This window comes from Humulus lupulus, chromosome 8 (genome assembly GCF_963169125.1).
Source record: "Humulus lupulus chromosome 8, drHumLupu1.1, whole genome shotgun sequence".
Lineage (NCBI taxonomy): Eukaryota > Viridiplantae > Streptophyta > Magnoliopsida > Rosales > Cannabaceae > Humulus > Humulus lupulus.
The window spans coordinates 176,335,283-176,354,945 of NC_084800.1; the positions used below are offsets into that span (position 1 = coordinate 176,335,283).

Consider the following 19,663-nt stretch of genomic DNA (forward strand, 5'->3'; position numbering starts at 1 on the left):
ATCTCTTATTCAATAGATATGACAATGTAAAATGAATTAAAAAATACTATTCCTACAGCGCAAGGTCATCATTGATATACCACTCATTTCTGACACTCAAATTATGGATATCTTTTAAACAAATAAGTTATAAAATCAACCTTAAAAAAAATTTAATTATGTAACGAATTCAAAATAGAAGATTATGAGGAAAATAATTGTTACAAATTTAACAACACCAAATTATTTGCATATTTGATTGCTAAAACAAATTCAAAAATTAAATTAAATACCGTACTCAAAACCCTGCATAGCTTCCTCCCTTTTTTTTACCTATTTTTCTTTCTTTCTTTTTTTTTAAAGCATAGTCGGGTTGATTTCCGATAAATTGGTGTTAAAAATTTGTTCAAGACGCAGCCAAAAAGTTGTAACCAAAAAGAAGCGGATAAAAAAAAAAGAAAGATGGCAGACTATATAGTTGCAAAAGATGCCCCAAAATGTATCTAACTCATAAGATAAAAAGCATTTAAATTTATACAATGACACAAATAACAATATAGTTAATTATACATATATATATATAGATGAAACAAGAGCTTGTGTAGCTAAAAACATTTTTATCTATATAAATGAGATGAGAAATGGCCCAAGGCCAACTTTCTCATGGCTGTGCCCTTTGTATCAACTATAAATAACAGCAGGACAACAAAGCCATCTTTCTTCCTCTTTCTCTACCTATCCATCTGTTGTACTCTTCTCTGTTTTATTAACAATAAATAAATCTTGTAGTGCAGAGCTCTTTGCAATAATATCCGTTTATCGAGCAGCAGCGGTGGCAGCAAGAGCTACCCTTTTCTCCCTCGCAAGCTCGAGAGGGCGGAAATCCATCGCAAAACACCCACAAACAAGAGCAACACAAGTTGCAGAAAGTAATGGGATAGCTCACTCATGAAGAACCCATTCTGCCATAGTTTTCATCAATAGCGATATCAGCTGGATCTCCGATCCACGGCCGGCCTTCTCTCCATCGGAACCTTATCCTCAACTTCCCATTTGCATCCACTCCAACTACCTGTCCCTTGCTTGCATGTGTCTCCATTCCCCAACCCCAACGAGGGGTCACCAGCCCGTCTCTAATCCTTACCTTGTCCCCCACTTTAAATGGTCTAATCCAATCCACTTCCCACGCCTTACAAAGCCACAGCCTTTCTGTGAAGCAAAATGCCAACCATAGGTCCCCATCTTCCATGCGGTGAACAACTCCAATGCTTGAATGATTTACCTCTCCCCACTGATGTGTTGGGGTCGACACAGATGATTTAACCCTAACCCAATCTCCAATTTGAAGCTCTTGTTCCTCCTCTACTTCAACTTCAGAAGGATCTAGCATCCAAGATTTTGAGCCCGCAGGAGTATATATCCTCAGCTTTCCATCAGCATCAATTCCAGATATAGTTCCAATACTTGAGTGGCTGTAGCCTGACCACCCAAATCTTGGGTGCTTTACAGACCCCTTAACCTTAACCTTCTTACCAACTGACAGCCTCTCCACTCTTTCAAGATGAGAAGTAGGCCCAATCCATTTTTCTTGCTCTCCACAAAATCCAACGAAAGTGGTTCCATCCCATACATCCCCTTCATACCCTAGCCCTTGCACCACACCAACACTACCAGGTCCAATGGACTTCCAGTTACTTGCATTATGTCTTAATCGAACCCACTCTCCAACTTCAAACATCTGCTCAATCTCAAGGTCTGCAGGATCGCCTCTCCATAAGCCAGGCAAACCAAAAAAAGCAACCCTTAATTCCCCATCAGCGTGAACACTGGTTATGATGCCTCTATAATCAGGCTGAGCCCCTCTCCAGCCCCATCTTGGCTCAGCAATTCCAGTCCGAAACCGAACATGCTGGCCGACTTTAAAGCATGAAACCTTTTCAACATCTGTGTAATGAGTAGTTGACCTACCTTTCCGAAAACAGCAGGCTAACTCCAAATAACCCGTGTCTTGTATGCTATGTACAACAGCATAACTTTCTTTCCCAATGCTATTCCAGTCATAACTCGGTCTAGTCCCAAGGCTTGGTTTTGAACGGACCCAGTCTCCCACTTCAAAACCTGAAAGTCTTTCTGCATCTCCAGGGGAAACTTTCCACAAGCTTTGCCGACCAGCAACTTTCACCTGTACGAACACAATACAAAGTGCTTGTCAACAATAAAAAATACTCGATTGAAAGCATTAATACTTCTCGATGCTGCAATGGTCATATATTGAAAAGTTTAAGTAGTTTCTACGGAATCCTTCGATTTTGTCTTTTAATATGCGCAAAAGACCAAGACTATTTAACTCAAAATGAGACCGAGACAGTTAACGTTTCTAGGGAAACTCTCTATCTTGCATTCTCCCTCCATTTACATCTGTTGCAAAACTACCTCAAACTCTCTTCTGTTACCAAGTCTCATTGTTTTTATCTCCAAAGTAGAAAAGCTACACATATCAATTAGTCGTAACATTAACTTGTAAAGACCAAAAATCAAAGACAACTTTTATTTATTTGTCAATAAATATTTTTATCCTATTCCCGCTTATTTATTTAACAATAAAATGTCAACATTACGTAAAGTAAAATGTTTACCAAGGAATCACTTTCCTGACAATAATCTGCAACACTTTATTTGCATTTACATGCAACATTACCCACATACCAAACGACCCTTCAAGATGCAATTTATTTTTCAAATGTTTGTGCAATTCTTTTTTTCTTATTTTGGCTCCAGTTTCGTAAAAAAAATTCTAGGATGCACTGTAGGTATGTGTATATATATATATATATATATATTGTTCAATGTTCTCAAATTACATTGATAAGAGCACATTATGACTTCAATAAAATTGGACTACCAAACATCAGTTATTCATTGTTCTAAAATATTATAAGAAGACAAACATAGAGTAACTACTCTCTACTACTCACGCAAGATATCATTTATAATAATAGTAGAAAATAATACTTACATTTAATGTTCCATCCATATCGATCCTAACAATTTTCCCAACAGTGGCAGGAGATTCATTTGACCATCCAAGTCGTGGCTGAGTTACAGAAGGCATAATGTGAATTTCTTGACCCACTTCAAATGCAGACACCTTCTCTACATCTGTAACAGAACAACGGAAGGGCTTGTTCCTGAAGCAGAAGGCAACGCCCATGTCAGCATCCTCCTCTAAGCTATGAATTATCCCAATACTGCTCCTTGTTATGTCATCCCATCCATATTTTGGGGAGGGTACTGAAGCTTTCACTCTGACCCAATCTCCAACCTACTCATAATGGATAGAACAAGATTTGTATAATACAAATATGTTATGAAAATTTTATTCTTGATTAATTAATCTACAATGTAAGAATAACAAGTTAAATAAATCACCTTAAAGTCTTCCACCTTTTCCATGTCCGAGGGATCAGCTTGCCATGGTATCGGTCGATTTGGTATTTCAATAATTAGGAGACCATCACTCTCTATTTCACTTATTCTTCCGACACTATGATGAGTCTCGCCACCCCAAGCATACCTGGGTTCTGCAACAGATCGCTTCACACATACACGATCCCCAATCTATAACACAATGTGTCAGTACAAGAAATAAACAACTAATCTTACAGAACATCAAATTGACAACAATAAGGCCAATATATGTAACTATACCCTGAAAGGAGTTACAAGCTCAACTTCCTCTGGTTCACAGTGCCATGGATTTGGAAGGTAGCTCAATTCCAGCAACAGACTGCTATCTGGTCTGATACAGTAGACAATACCAATACTTCCAGGTGTTACAGATCCTAGTCCATGCTTTGCTGTTGTTAGAGAGGGCCGAATACGAACCCAATCGCCTACTTTAAATTCTTCAACTCTTTCCATTTCTGCAGGATCAGCTTTCCATCCTCTCGAAGCCCCAGGAAACCCAACACGCAAGATACCATCGTCATCCACGCATAAAACAGTTCCAATGCTGTCTCGTGACTGACCACGCCAACCAAACCTAACAAATGAATGAAGTAGTCATCAATTTTATTAGAATACACTTTAACAAGGGTAGCAAAGATGTAGAGAGCATATCCGCACAATTTGGAATCACTCGTTGTATATTCTGTTTCTAAAGCCATTCAAACTACAAAATCAAAACTGCTGCACAAGAAAAATTATTTATACTTCCCGTTGATTTAACACATCAGACTCAATGATGGAGATAGATAATTCCTTTTGCAATACAAACAAGAATTCAACTCCTTTTTAATAACAAACAACTAATTATATGGGAAACAAGGGGAAACAAAAAAATTATAAGGGATAAATAAAAAAGGATCAATATTGGGATCTGCAACAAATTTGTAGCAGAGGAAAAAAAAGTGACCAGAATCAAAAACAGAACTGAAAAAATCAAGCAATGAAAGATTACCACAGAACTACTTCTATTTTTACAAAACCATACAAAAAATCAGTTAGAACAAACCTAGGCTCCTTTACTTCTGGTTTAAGCTGCACATGTTGTCCCCTGTCCAATGGAATGACTTTTACAACTTCCTTTGCCAAAACACGAGCCTCTCCAGAACAAAATGACACAAAGAGATTGTCCTTGTCTGGGACACATTGGACAAAGCCAACACTTTTATGTTCAGCATCTTGCCAACCATATGTTGGAACTGTGATGCTTCTTTTAAATTTAACCCAGTCCCCCACATCGAATCTAAATCACCAGAGTGCACAAGAGTATTGATTACAATTCCATAAGCCATGTAAATATTCAACATCAACACAATGACTAAAATCCTTTTTTACTCACATTGTTGGTGAAAGATGAACTCCCCTGTTTACAAGCGCCTCCATCAGATCCTCAGAAATCCATTCCCGAGGAAGAGCCTCCAAAAAGTCACGTAATGTCCTGCCACTGTCACCAAGCAAAATGAGTGTCAATCAGTTCAAAATGATTATTAATGAAAAGAGAGCATACAAAAGATGACAAGATGTCATCAAAAGTTAAAGCCAAATTCTCCAATCTCTAATCAAACCTTAAAAAAGACCAAGTATAATTGTGCCTTGCCACATTGTTGCAGTTTTAGCATGAAAGTAGAACCTTTATAAGTACATTCAAACAATATTTAGAATAAAAAAAATGTGGCAGAGGAAGAAGTGGGGTGGGGTGGGTGAGGAGAGCAGAAACTACAAGTAGAGAACCCATTAAACTACAACAAAGTACAAATTATTCATCCCCAAAAAGGATTGAAAATAATATAACGACTTGAAAAATGATGTATTTTATTTCCAATTTTATCTTTCTACTGATAATGTATGAATCAAAAGGTCAATTGAGATTAATAAGCAATATGAATTATTGCTACTTGCCTGTTATTTCTGACTTCAACAGCAGCATCTGCATTCCGAAGCATAATAATAAGCCATTCTAAATTCTCACGAATCATTTTCGCTGCATCTGCTGCTATGTGGAAAGCATTCTCACCTTCATCATCCTGGAAAATGAGAACACAGAAGATGATATAGGATCAGATTTTATATCTTATAAAAAACGGAGATTTACAAGAAAAAAGTGATAGAAGACACTCACTTTTAAACAGTAGTAAAAAAAACAGAGAGAGCTATGCAATAATAAATGACAATTCAGAATGAAACAACGTGTGGCGAATCTAGTTTAGGGGAAAAAAAGATCATATTGATTGTAAAAGCAAAACTAAATAAGAAGTTTGAAGTATACAAATGTATGATGTAAGAACAAACTCTAGAAAACTGAAGAAAAACCTGCAAATTATAATTTGCTCCAGATGATAGGAGCAACCCAACGCATGACTTTGCCCCTCTGGCCAGTGCCACATGAAGAGGAATTGTATTGTGTTCGTTCCGTATGTTCACATCAACTCCGGCATCAAGAATGATCTATACAATAATTGTAAATTCACAATAAGGCAGATCTCAAAAGTTATAGAGAAAATCCAAGAAAGCAGAGAATTAGACACATAATTACTCTAGAATCAATAACAGCTTAAAACTTTCTAATAATTTAAAAAAGCAATCTTGCATACCTTTACCAAGTCAACATCATTAGCCATAGCAGCTGTATGCAGTGCAGTTCGCCCATGCTGGGCATCTTGAGCAGTTGGATCTGCCCCAGCAGCAAGGAGTAGCTGCACCATTTCTCTCCCCTCTAAAACAAGCATCAAAATAATAATAATAATTATAGTGGGAGCAGACAAAACAAATAACAAAGGAAGATTTAATACTCCAAATAGCAGAAATTTACAATTATAAACAAGAGCGATCTATTAATGGTTTAGATTTTACAGAAAATAACACCACACCCTAAAAACATTTTAAGAGTACAGGTGGAGCAGAAACACCACCAAAAAGGGTTTTTATTAAAAGACTACAAACTGATTAAAATAGACATAAGCAAGCAGATAAAAAATGCAATGATAATATAAAAACCACACCGACTTAATTTATCTTCCCAATGTAACAATAGCCTAATTTCAAACAAAATTAGATTACAAAATATACAAACAAATTATCTCAAAAAATAAAATGAAGAAAAGGAAAACGAAACACACCCACAGTCCCAGTAAGGATGGTGCAATGGCTTAACCCATGTTTTTTATGCGAAGGGTTTAGGATCTTAAGCAAACAAGTCTCTTCTGCACTAGATATCGGGTAGTCATTTGTCTCTTTAATGAGAAAGAATTTAAAAACGTGCCTTTCTCTGATTTATGTAGAGATTAGCAATATGATTTGTGTAAATGCTTTTATACTTTCTAGTTTTATGTTCTAGGAACTTATATTTTGGTTTCTGTTTGATTGTTTAGACATGGGTAGTAAGTTTATTGTAGTCCCATACCTCTTGTATTATTTTTCATATTAATAATATAGGCACTGATGTTTTGATTCCCAGGGAAAAAAAAAAAGATCTTAAGCAAACAAAACACAACACAAACCAATAAATTTATTTTGAAATGTTGTCAACAAGAGGCACCAGTAGGGGATTGGGTGTGCTCTGAAGGCCAGGTGATTGAAAGTAAAGAAATCTTAGTGTTAAAGCTCCAAATAAGCATTTAATTACTTATATTGAATTAATAATTCAAACTACGGTATTAAAGCAAGTGTGTATCCAATATATTATTTTTAAATAAGCACGCATCCAATATTTATGGATGTTGCAATTTACCACTAGAGTTGAATTTAGAGTTCTTTTTTTCTTTTTTTATCACATGTTTCTGCAAGGGACTATAATAGCTCCTCAGCTTGTAAGAGGATGTTACAAATCAGCACTAATCTTAGTCCCAGTCAAGGGTCACACATATAAGCTGAGTACGCATAACATTTCTAAGGCATGAAAACTTCTTCATAGTTTCCACTGAATGTTAGAAAAATAAAACTCTCGAAACAAATGCCATTTGAGGCTACTTCAAGTTCAAGTGGTTGGGAGGGGAAGAGTGTGATAGTGCTCCAGGATTTCAAATTTCCGTACATGTATCTATTAAGGGAAAATAACGATAATAAGTTTACTGGCAAAAGGTGGATATGGGGATAATTTTATAATAGCTGGTTCCTTTATTATTATTAAGAAGTTAAGCAAGGAAGTTTCATGGCCCATGAAAAATATCCCTTATCTAATTTTCTCATTAGTCAGGCAGTGGATCCCAATGGTGAACAAAGCTAGCTAACGACATTTCAAATCAGGTATTCTTGTAGGTCCATTGTTTAAGTTTTTTAAATCTTTTAAAGTTAAATTTGGATGCTAAACCATACTTTTGGCTCAATTCATTATAACACTTTGAATTCCTTGGAATGCCCTATGTTGTATACAATACAGGAAACAAATGCAATAATGAAGGCAAAAAAAATACAATTGACCTTTAACCGAATTGACTCTGTACTTAGATGCAAATGATTTTTAACTTACCAAATAAAACTTCCTCTTTCTAAGAAAATAAACACATAAATAATAGTAAATGAAATATAACTTCAAACAAATCTAGTTGAAGTAAAGCTCTAGCATTACCAATTTCATGATCTTTCTTTACTGCAGCTGCCATACACAAAGCAGTACCAACAGGGCTGACAATATCAATTGCATCAGCAATTTCTTCTAAAATTGCAACTTCCACCCACCTTCTTACAACAGCCACATTCCACGTTGCCACACATAAGTGTAATGGTCTGGTGACAGCACAAGAATTAATTAGCATATTCATGATTCAATCTAATTGCAAACAAATTATTGTGGCTCATTTGAGACACTGGAAGAAAGCCAATCAAGCACTCAGAAGATAAATTACCAGTAGCTTCTGTACTTAAAACCAGAAACTCAAGGCTAATAAAATACAATTATACTAAATGGATATACTCAACTAGAGAAGTAAAATAGTGTTTTACACTTCTTATGAATGTAAGATCAAATAAACATGTAATTTGAAACACGGGCTCCATAATACAAAAGATGAAGACTTATCCCTAAATCCATTTGAACTTCTTTCTCAAAGGCAACATAAAGGTCTGGCTAATGATGTTGATCAGATATTCAGTTATCAATATTTTCTTTGTACATTTGTAATTTACATTATTGACAATGAACATCTATTTTTCTGTTTAAACAAATAAACTTTTCAGCATTTGTTTATTCCAATACAAATAACAGAACAACTTGCAATTCTCAACAGTAACCATTGTTAAATCGGGAACAGAAATAATAAGAATACTTAAATTCACCAATGAGAAAAATGACATATTTGATATGGGAATTTTATTGAGAAAACATGGAATTATTAAGAAGACAAGAATAATATATTTCCCAGGAAAAAGTGAGTCATGGATTACACCACCTAAGGAGCAAGAATACTTATTTTAAGGTGGTTTAAAAATATAAGTCTGATCATTTCAAAATATATATATAGTCTGATAGAAAGATAAAAAAGAGCTTACTAATGATTAACAGCAGCAAATCTGTTCCGATTTAGCCCAAATAATATCTAACAAAATATTAAACATGACACAGAAGCAGGACAAGCACTGACACACTCTCCTTTCTTTCCTTCACAAACTTTTATCCATTCATTGTTGTCAGTTACTCCATATTTCCCTTTCTCCCATCATATGGTAAGTGTAGTGTGTATCAACTATAAAGGAAATACTTATCCCTTTATTCTCAATACTAATATTTACAAACAGGCTCATGTCTAGAGCCCAAAAGTTCACTTCGCATAGTTCATGAAAAACCTTTTTTTTTTCCTTTTTTTTTTCAGTTGAGTCACATTGTGTGTAAATTATGTCAACCAAAGTTAAAGAATTCAAATTTATCACTTACGTCAAATTTTTTGAGTTCGGAACAGCCATTGACTTACAACCACCATTTTCCAATATGACAAGAGCACAGTCTGTATATTTCTTGGCAATAGCCCTATGCAGCACAGTCTCACCTTCATCATCCACAGCATTAGGATCAGCTCCAGCAATTAATAACTCCTGTAATTAATAATTTAGAGAGAGATCTCATCAAACAGGAAAGAGCATCAAACACAAATCATTGATTTATCTAATTAGCTTCAACACCTACACGCATGCAATCGGGTTGGCCGTGGTAAGCACAAACATGAGCAACAGATGGACCAAACCCTTCCCTTAAGCTAGATCTCACATTAGCACCTCTTCTAACAAGAGCACAAACACATTCTGGGGACCCAGCTGCTAATGCAAAAACAAGTGGAGGATCCCCATCTTTATCCAGCACATCCACAGTTGCTTCTCTATATTCCAAAATAGCCTCAACAAGCTCTGCACTACCACGCCTACAAGCCAAATGGAGAGCAGTTTGGCCATCTGAATTTTGAGCTTCTAGAAGTGAAGATATAGCACAACTACCATTTCCAGATGTAGCCTTTGCAAGCAGATCTCTGAGTAAGATAAAAGAATAAAGAAAATATGACAAAAATATCCCCTAAGGAGACAATGAAAAAAAAAAAAAAACACTTTACGTCAATGGTTTACCTAACGCCACTCACATCCCCTTCAGACACAAGTCTATGTAGAAGGTTGGTGTTATCTTGGAATACTTCTGGATCAGAAACAGGAGACGGTTCTGTCACATTTGATCCAGAGCATTTAGCGAAGTCACTGTATAGAAACAAAAAGAAACAATTTAAGACTTTCTAAGACATTAAAAGTTGCATATCATTCCCTAAAAATCTTCAGAGATGCAGAACATTCATTGGCAAAATCTACAAGATTCAACAAGTGATAAGCCTAATGAACTAACAAAGTACAGGCGAATAGTAGGAAAAAATTCAAGAGCAAAACATTAAAAACTTACTTATCAGGGCTTGCCGGAGGGCTACGTGGTATCTCTTGCAAATGACGAAGGAAAGTAGCTAACATTGCACTAAAAGTAGGTCTTCTGGCTGCTTTGAACTGCAGACACTCACCAATCATTTTCCACAACTCCCTAGGTATCCCTACACCTACTACACTTGCATATTGTGGAGGCAACTTCCGAGCCTTCACGACAGCTCGATAAATTTCCTCTGCACTTAAACCGGCCCACCTACAAAATGAATGTCACCATAAGTGAGGAAGAAGATCAAAACTTTTAAATATTAGATGTGTTGCTACACATACGGGATGGAACCAGTGCACATCTCAACCAAAGTACAGCCAAAACTCCAGGCATCTGACTCTACAGAAATACCAATTGCATCATCCCAAAACAAATTCAACGACTTTTTTACTGGCTCCCAAGCCTCCGGAGCTGCATAGTGTGGACTTAGCATTGTACAATCCATACAAGAATGGATCCTTGTCGTATCACACTCTGACCGAGATTTCCGACAGTCGGACTTCTTTAGAATAGCAGCAAGCCCATAGTCAGAAACCACTGCATGTCCATTTGAATCCAAGAGAAGATTTGATGGTTTCAGATTCATACACACAACACCTGCAGCATGAAGTTCAGCTACCCCTCGTGCTATATCAGCCCCATATCTACAATTGCAAAATACTCCATATGTCACAACGAGCTTTACTAAACCAAGAAACTATATCATATTGGCTTCCTGAACTTCAGGGGAGAAGATTAGTTTCAAAAACAAACAAATCCTAATTATGATTCTCTATTTTCAGTCATCTTTTGTTGCGTTGCAATGAATTTTTCTTTATCAAGATAGTGTTTTTCTTACAACCCTAGATTAAGTTTTGTGCATACTCTAATATACTAAAATACCAGTGGTCAATACATAATTTAATGTGCCTGTTTAACAGACGAACAACCTCATTAATACAAAATTTGACAAGCTAGTTATTAGATTCTGGACTTGCTCTTACATATTAAAATACCTGTGATATTGTAAAATTAGAAAATGGGTTATTTTGTAGCGACAAAACCCATCAAAATCCAATAAGATAATATTCTTTTGTCATAAAATAAGAAAATGCTCATAAGGATAATTTTATCATTATTTATACAATAAAGTGATAAAAGTACAAGCATTCATAGTGAATCTTCCAGTTGAAGAACAATGCAAGGTTATTTAAACTTTCTGTATTATAATATGGACGTACAACATGTTACGAAAAATCTACGATGAAATTGAGACGACCATCAGAGTTTCAGATTCAATACTCTCCACTCCACTCCACCCCCCCCCCCCCCACCCCCCCCCCCACCCCCCAATATTAAATTAAAGCAAGCACCCACTTCCACTTCTTTCGTTTCTCTAAGGAAAAAGAAAACCATCATAACCAGCACTGATCTAAAGGTCAATGAAGGTTGAGATGAAAAAGAACTGAACAGTCTTTCGGCTATTTCGCATATTGCTTCAGTTTAATCTTATTCTTCTCATACACAAATCTGGAATGGAACAAACATTCCAACATTCATCATATTAAAGTAATGATGTCATAGGGGAAAATGTGCCTAATGTATCATGTATATTGTTATAAATTTATTCGTCAGATTATCAATATTTTTTCCAAACTAAAATAGAAAAGTCTTGTGAAAAAAAACAAGTGGCATATATATTTAATCAACTTTCAAGAAATTACTTTTAATGAGTTATAATAAAAAAAAATTAAGCATACTTCGATTTCTGCTACAACAGTAAAGTCTCCTACAAGATTGGGGGTTTTCTAAATATCGTTCAAATTTTGGCATTGGTGTCAACAAAACCCTCTTCAATTTAAAACCCTTCACCTTATTTTGCATAGCTCATCACAATTCACAATGCAATGTTAATACCACACCTTCAAAGTGTGACATAAGAGGATACACTAAATTTCAATTGCTAGACCTATTGCAGCATTAATCAGTTGCATTTTCCAACTTGCGTGTGATGATAAATAAACAGCAATTATGTCTCCAAATGTATCCCTACCATCAAACATAAATTCACTTAGACAAAAAAATTATACAAGAATAAACAGCATGTTCTCAAAACGCAGCAACAAAAGAAAATAAAATAAACCAATAACACCAACAAAAAAAAACCACTTATCCAATCTAAGAAAATCAAAGATGGAGCATCTTTGAATTCGTTATGATTGGAGATCCGATACTCAAATTTATCCCATGAAAAAGTTTTCATCCTCAGTGTCATGCACCCTCAACAACCTATGGTTCCTTTCCAACTAAACAACCCAGAGAATGGCTAGCACCACGCTTTCTGAAACAAGTTTCCACAACCTGCTTTGCACACCTAAACTCCTCAACAAGCATACATAAAAACACTAGAAACACAAACAAGAGCTTCTATTCCTTAGCAGTCTAAACTAAATGCAAAAGCCACCTCATAGTGAAATACAAATGATTTTATGATATTCCACTTCTATTACATAATATACACTGCCAGGAGAAATTAAAAGCCAGGACTCAGAACTTCTCTTGCAACCAAGCAAACACCTTAAAGGAGCGCAGGCATACCAAGTAAACTCAAAAGTGGCAAAGATTAGAATGAAATGATTACAAAAGTAAAGAAAAAGTATTCGCAAAAGAAAAACTTCCACAGGAAACAAATGTTTAAAATACCGCTTTTACGCCTCAAGGCATTTAGTTTTTGTGAGGCAAGACGCAAGCCTCAAATATTTACTCAAACATAGAATAAGAAATGTCATAAAACTCAAACATACCATAAAATGTATCATAAAACTCAAACATAAATATCTCATGAGTTATATAAATTTCTAAAATAAAGTTAACTTTTGTTTCTAGAACTAGAATCCTATCCTAGAACAAACTTTTTTTGGGTCTATTTAGAGCAGTTGTGTTTTAATTTGATTTTGGGCCTTTGTAGGCATAAAAAAGCCCATTACGAAAATACACCCCTAGGCATACGCCTCTCTCAATTTCCGCCTCAGCCACCCCAACTCAGCGCCTCACCTCTGCTAAGCAAGGCGCACGCCTTGGTGCGATTTTTTTCCGCCTCAAGGCACGCCTCAAAACTGCCGTTTTAAACATTGCAGGAAAACAACATAAAAAACTTTTATTAGGAAGCCTACTACTCGAACCAAGTTCCCATCAAGCAAAAAAGAGAGAGAAGAGAATTTCTCTTGCACACAAGATCGTGAATTTAGTGAAGCTTATTTGAAAGGACAATCTCGTTAGCAAAATAGATCAAGTCATAGATAGATGATAGGCATTTGATAGAAATCAATCCCCACTCCAAAGTCCTAAAACTAAATCATGTTCTTCCAGCAGTTTGGCATGTAATAAACAACTGGAGGTTGTTCAAATGCAAATATATGCAATAGAACTCTTTAGGAGGACTATATTCTAGCATTGTAATGGGGGATAAGAAGAGCAAGAGTAAACTATCATTGGCAAAGTTCACAAGGCTAATTTTGATTCCACAAAGGTATTAGAAGAAAGAAAAAAATTGATACATGAGGCAACAATAAATTTTGTTTTCTACATTAAATTCATCTTGTATGTTAACCAACTTCAACAATGAAAGGACCGTTTACCATTGAGTATCAGTCAGTCAGACTGATCACAGTCCCGTTTGCTAACGTTGGATAGCGGATCAATAATTACATGTGGAAAGAAATTTCATTCTCCTGTGATCAAACTATCTTTTACCAAAAACTCTGCCACTCAGTTTGAACAGAAGCAAATGTACAAAATATTACAAAAAGCAATAAACTTTCATTGCATGCAATACTTTTCTTTAGCTACCAATCACAATCTGCTTTATGTTTCATCCAAGAAACAATCTACCCCACTTAAAAAAGTACAACCTAGTTCTTAAATCCTAAAGATCCATGCTTTCAGTCTAGCCCATTTGGAAAGATTCCATGTGCAAAATCACAGAGTTCAATGCATCCACCAAGTTATCCTTTTTAAACGATATGCAGTTATCACAAAAAACTAAATAGACCAGAAACAAATAATGGGCAACACAACTTTTTCCCAAAAGAAATAGCATTGAGTAGATTATTTGGAGGGGAGGGGGAGGAGGGGGGGATAAAAACTGCAAAACCTTAGGATTTGCTCCAAAGTGAGCCTGCCCTCATTGCGTTGCATCTCGGATTGAACAGACCCGTAGCACCTGTCCATAACAAGACAAAAAGAGCCTTCCATTCTCGTAAACCCATGAAAAGTACATACATTCCGACACCACATCGACGCACGCCGCAAACTTTCGAGTTGACCCAGCACCCAATCCACACTGGTTTCCTCCGAAATCACCACCTTCTTCACAGCCACAGGGTGGCGACACCGCCCTGCCCCACCACCACTGATAACTGCAGCCCACATTTCAACACCAGCCCGCCTCCCTTCCCCTATCCGCTTCACCAATCTCAAGTCTTGGTGCGCACCAACTTCGATTACCGGTCCACACCGGCCTGAGCTCGATGCGCCAGAAGCACGACTACATCGGCGGCGCAAGAAGGAGTCAGCATCATTGTCCCCTCCTCCTTCATCGCCATCATCATCTTCATCATCGTCGGTGAAATCGCAATCGAAATTTGGGGCGGCGGCAGCACCAGGTGGAGCGGAGTTGGAGTTGGAGCTGGAATGAATTAGGGCGAGAACAGCGAAGTTCTTGCGCAGAGCCTGTACGGAGTTTCCGACAAGGGAAACATGGCGGCACCTGGGGCAAGGAAGGGTCGTATCAGGACTAGCGGAGAACATTTTGGAGAGACACTCCTTGCAGAAGCCATGGCCGCACTGAAGAAGAAGTGGAACTCTCTCTTCCTCGTTGTACCGCGTTTGGCAAACGGAACAACACGGCACTTTCATTTCTTCTCTTCTTCGGCTTCTTCTCCCAAAGCCCAATCGAAGAACAACTCACCAGAAGAAGAAGAAGAAGAAGCTAAGAACTTCGGCTATGGCGGAGTACAGGAGTAATCTCAGGTGAAGATCTCGGCGAAGCGAAGCAGATCCATGGACGAATGAGAGAGAAAATAAAATAATAAATATAAAAAAAATTAACAAAAAAAAAAAAGACAAAACGGAGAAATGATCAAATATTCAGGTAAGGAGAGAGAGAGTAATATGTACTAAAGTAAGAAGTATGAAGGATTTTAGAGAGAGAAAGGAGCTTTTTTTCTATATTCCTAAATTGCCCCCTCTCCTTTTTTCAATTTTTCGGCTACACCTTTCCCACTAAACCTTCCTACTTCTTTCTGTCTGAATAAAACAATAATAAATAAGAAAAAAAAAAACTCACCAAACTTCTTTAGACACGACGAGTAGAGACAAGTATTGTACAAAAATTAAAAATAATAAATGTTTGTACGAATATGTTCGCATACAAATGTATGTAAAAACAAGAGTATTTTGCCATATTGATCCCTTAACTATATCATTTATTACAATTCGATCCTTAATATTTTAATTGAGTATATTTCTAGCAATTAAATATATTATAAGAATTCATCTAAAGAAATCCTTTTGAAGAACAAGAGTTAAAAAAAGTTGGGCAAATACTCTATTGGTATTGTCTGTTTTATCGAAATACAAACTTGACATCTTATATTTTCAATAATGATAATTCGATACCTCTCTTTTAGCAATTCATACATAATTGGTATCCTGAATTTGAATTTGGTCAACCTATTTACTTAATACATCTAAATTGCTCTTAGTATTAAAATTATACAAAATAATTAAGTAATTTACAGTGTTCACCCTAAATTTGGTCAACGACACTAAGTCAAATAAAAACGACGTAAAAGTAAGAACTGAACTAGAATAATAAAACAATACAAAAAGTTTATAGTGGTTTGGCCCTGAGGATCGGTAATAACCTATGTCCACTTATACTTTTATTATGATAGAAAATCATTATTGAATAAAAGTATGCAAACACACGATCAGATGAGCTCAAATCAACTGAGTTTTCGCAAGCTTGAGAGAGTACAAGAATTGGTGTATAGAAGTATACAAAATGACAACCTTTTGTCTAGAATATTTAGTACGTAGAAAATAATGATTTGCTAAGCTCTCTATTTATAGGCTTAGAAATTGACAAAATAGGTCGTGGGTCTTCGATGACTTGCGCCACAAGCTATAATAAAATAATGAATAATTAAGTTGTTTACATATAAAATAAGAAATATCTAAGGAATATCTCTGTGTTAACGGATTATGAGCACTTCTTTCGAAACAGTCGACCAGCCCTGGTCGACTGGATACCGACCAGCCTAGTTAGTAGTTTACATCCAACTGTTAAATGTTTCTTTGACTAAGTTTGGTCCAGCTGTATGATAAATCTTCCTACGATTCTCTATCATTTGGTCGAGTGTCGACTAGACCCCTTATTAGTTTCATTGTTGTTTAGCTGCCACATGTTTAAAATCATTGTCACGTTATCATGCCAGTTTTTAAGTAAAACATTCTCCCCCCCCCCCCCCCTTCAAGTTTAATATGATGCGACTGATAACTCTTGAATAAAGTGTTATTTTTCATACTTTTGAGCTTATGATTTTATAATTAGGTTGAGTTATGTTTGTGTATTTTATTATTTTTAGTTAATTTTTTTTCTTTTTTGTGTTCTTATGTCCTTTTTGGTGTTTCAGAATTGAAGGTAGAAATTAAGGAATTTAAATATGAAATGTCCAAAGAAAATAATGAAAAGTGAAAAGACTCTTATTTGTTTATTATGTGCTGAAATATTTGGTTTGCTGGAGCAAAAAAAGATTTGCTTGAGCATTTTCAGCAGGAATCAGAGAGGAAAAGTCAACATATAAGGGAAAGACAAGTGGCATTTCATTAATTGACTTGTCAAAGGGTGGTGAGGTGGCAACTAATCAGAATATCAACTGCATTTTAAAAGGGAGATTCTAGAGAAAAAGAAGTAGGCTCACTCACGTGGAGTGCTTGGAGGGCATTTTTGGCTAGAGAGAAAAGAGGGTTTTGTACACTAGCAAAAGAGGAGAAATAGGACAGCCTCCATGACCAAATGGAGCCATTATTCTAGAGAGAAAACCACTAAGTACAAGAGTTTTTCTGCAGTACAAAGAATGAGAGAAAAGAAGGAAGAAGATCTTTTGGGCTATTTCTTCTTCCTTGTCATTTCTTTCATATTTCCTCTTTGTATTTGGTGTTTAAACTCTCATGGATAGATTTAATTTTGTATTTGTGTTTATTGTTTTAGCTATGAATTAGATCCTTTGAGGCTTGGATTATTAATGAACTCTATGTCTTAATACTTAATTTCTAGCACTTTATTTTAGTAATTTACCCATTGTTCATTCAAATGTGCTTAATGATGAATTTTTGTTATTGCTTGATCACCAATTACAAGATATTGAGTTATATTTGTGCTATGAAGTTTGAATATGATTGATAGATTTGAATGACACAAGTGGATAATCTTGTTATATTATGTTTGTGAATAGCATAGGAATGTGTTATTTGCCTTGTGTAACAATAATGAATTGGTGCTTAATTATGGGTTCTTTAACTTGATTGGCATAAGAATATGTCAAATTAGGTTGAAGAATTAATATCATGGGTCTTGGAAAAGTTTCATGAACGTGTTTTGAATTCTTGTTAACTCTGGGTAATTTGTCGAGATTTTGCTGCAGCAAAACGTACAAGTCAATTGACATAGAGAGATTTAATAATTCAAGCCTATTTTAACCAATTGATTTTATCTCACTTTCATATTAGCATTGCAGTTTATTTTTTAGCATTTTTAATTGATTCCAAGTAGTGTTAGCCTACAAAAATCATAACAATTTAATTTGGTTACTCTTATGTAATTGTTTGGTAATTAATTGACGCAGATAGTTTTAATTGAATCCCTATGGAGACGATCTTGTATACTTTTCACTTTATTACTTATTTTGTGACTGTGTAGACTTGCCTACATTTGATTGAATATTATCATAACAGCGACCACCATCAAATAAACTTACTCAAGCAACCATTTTATACAACCAATCCTCTTTTACCTATCCTTTCGATTGTACTTCTTTTTGCCTTCAGAAGATAAATATCATAATGACACATTTTCCAACAGAAAAAACTACACCTTCACAACTCCCCATACTCGAAAAGGTACTGTTGATATTACCCACCTATTTGAGTATATAAGGTCTTTCACCACCCTTTTTTTTCACTTTTACCTTTGCTCTCTTCAAGAACACGAGATTTTTCCTCAATAACACCTTAGGGTCGTGATTAATCAGAAGCTTTCTGAGCAATTCCTCACCGGTTCCTTCACCAATCTTCATTCCAAGTAAGTTCTCATACTTGAATCTTGTATTTTCTGCCATTTAAAAAAAAAAAAAAAGAGTTTTCTGTTTTGATTTTGAAATGTGGAACATTGTCAAAGCTGAAAGATGTTCTTGATTGTTTCTCAAACTCTTAACGAATTTGTTAGTAATTTTGTGGTTAGGAGACTAGCAAGGTAGTTTTTAGGGCTTATTGATAAACGATTTTTAGGCTCGTTTAGGGTCTAGTTTTTAGGTAGGTTTTCATTAGTTTAGGGCTATTTTATTGCGGAATTATGCTCGTTTGTTCATGTTTCAGGTTTTCCATGCTAAGTTGGTGAAAATAGTGGAATGAAGTGAAAGTGGAAGAAAATGGAGTTAATTTGGAGAAAATCGTGTTTATTGGGAGCAATATGTCCGAGGTATGATACTGTCAATAGCGCTACAACGCTATCAAAGTGGCGCAACAACGCTAGGAAGGATATGTTAAACTCTGTTGAATCTGTCAGTAGCGCCCCAGTGCTACAAAACAAGCGCTACAGCACTATCAAGAACAGAAAAGTAGCGCTACAGCGCTAGTGAAATATTTTTTAGGGCATTCGGCACTGACAACAGCGCTACAACGCTCAAGACCTAGCACTACAGCGCTATCAACACGATTTTTAGCCACTTTTTGAAGGACAAAATGGTCTTTTCACTTGGGAGCATTGGAGAGCTATTTAAGGAACATTATTATGCGAATTTAGCAGGCAGTTTTAGTTTTATAAACCCTAGATCTAGAAAAGATTGTTGTAATTAGATTGCTTTTTCTGGTTTTAACTTTCTAGATTTCTTCATCTGAATTCTGTATGTTATTTTCTATGAGCAATTATTTGAATTTTATTGTCATCATGTTATCTATGAACTAACTTCTTTTATCTAGGGATTAATGTAGTCACTTGAATTTCAATTTTATTTTAGTATGATGTTC

General features: G+C 35.8%; 1 protein-coding gene across 1 annotated transcript; it reads right to left on the minus strand.

The window, feature by feature from the left end:
* Window positions 1-467: 467 nt before the first annotated feature.
* LOC133798689 (E3 ubiquitin-protein ligase KEG) lies at window positions 468-15,319 on the minus strand. The gene is made up of 16 exons (XM_062237125.1): window positions 14,508-15,319; window positions 10,657-11,019; window positions 10,352-10,582; window positions 10,030-10,155; window positions 9,599-9,935; window positions 9,350-9,507; window positions 8,048-8,205; window positions 6,075-6,196; window positions 5,794-5,928; window positions 5,383-5,507; window positions 4,823-4,927; window positions 4,493-4,726; window positions 3,688-4,021; window positions 3,409-3,597; window positions 2,996-3,301; window positions 468-2,161 (listed from the first exon to the last, which is right to left on the minus strand). Exons 1-16 carry the CDS (start codon window positions 15,269-15,271, stop codon window positions 926-928), a joined length of 4,923 nt encoding a protein of 1,640 aa, XP_062093109.1. The 5' UTR covers window positions 15,272-15,319; the 3' UTR covers window positions 468-925.
* Window positions 15,320-19,663: the final 4,344 nt, after the last annotated feature.

What these genes read in the sequence shown, in the direction of transcription:
- LOC133798689 (XM_062237125.1), bottom strand. Translation starts at nt 15,271, where the DNA reads ATGAAAGTGCCGTGTTGTTCCGTTTGCCAAACGCGGTACAACGAGGAA. An exon ending in AAAAGGTGGAAGACTTTAAG is followed by an intron (nt 3,302 to 3,408) that starts GTGATTTATTTA and finishes CATTATGAGTAG; the next exon opens with GTTGGAGATTGGGTCAGAGT. An exon ending in ATATGGATGGAACATTAAAT is followed by an intron (nt 2,162 to 2,995) that starts GTAAGTATTATT and finishes GTGTTCGTACAG; the next exon opens with GTGAAAGTTGCTGGTCGGCA.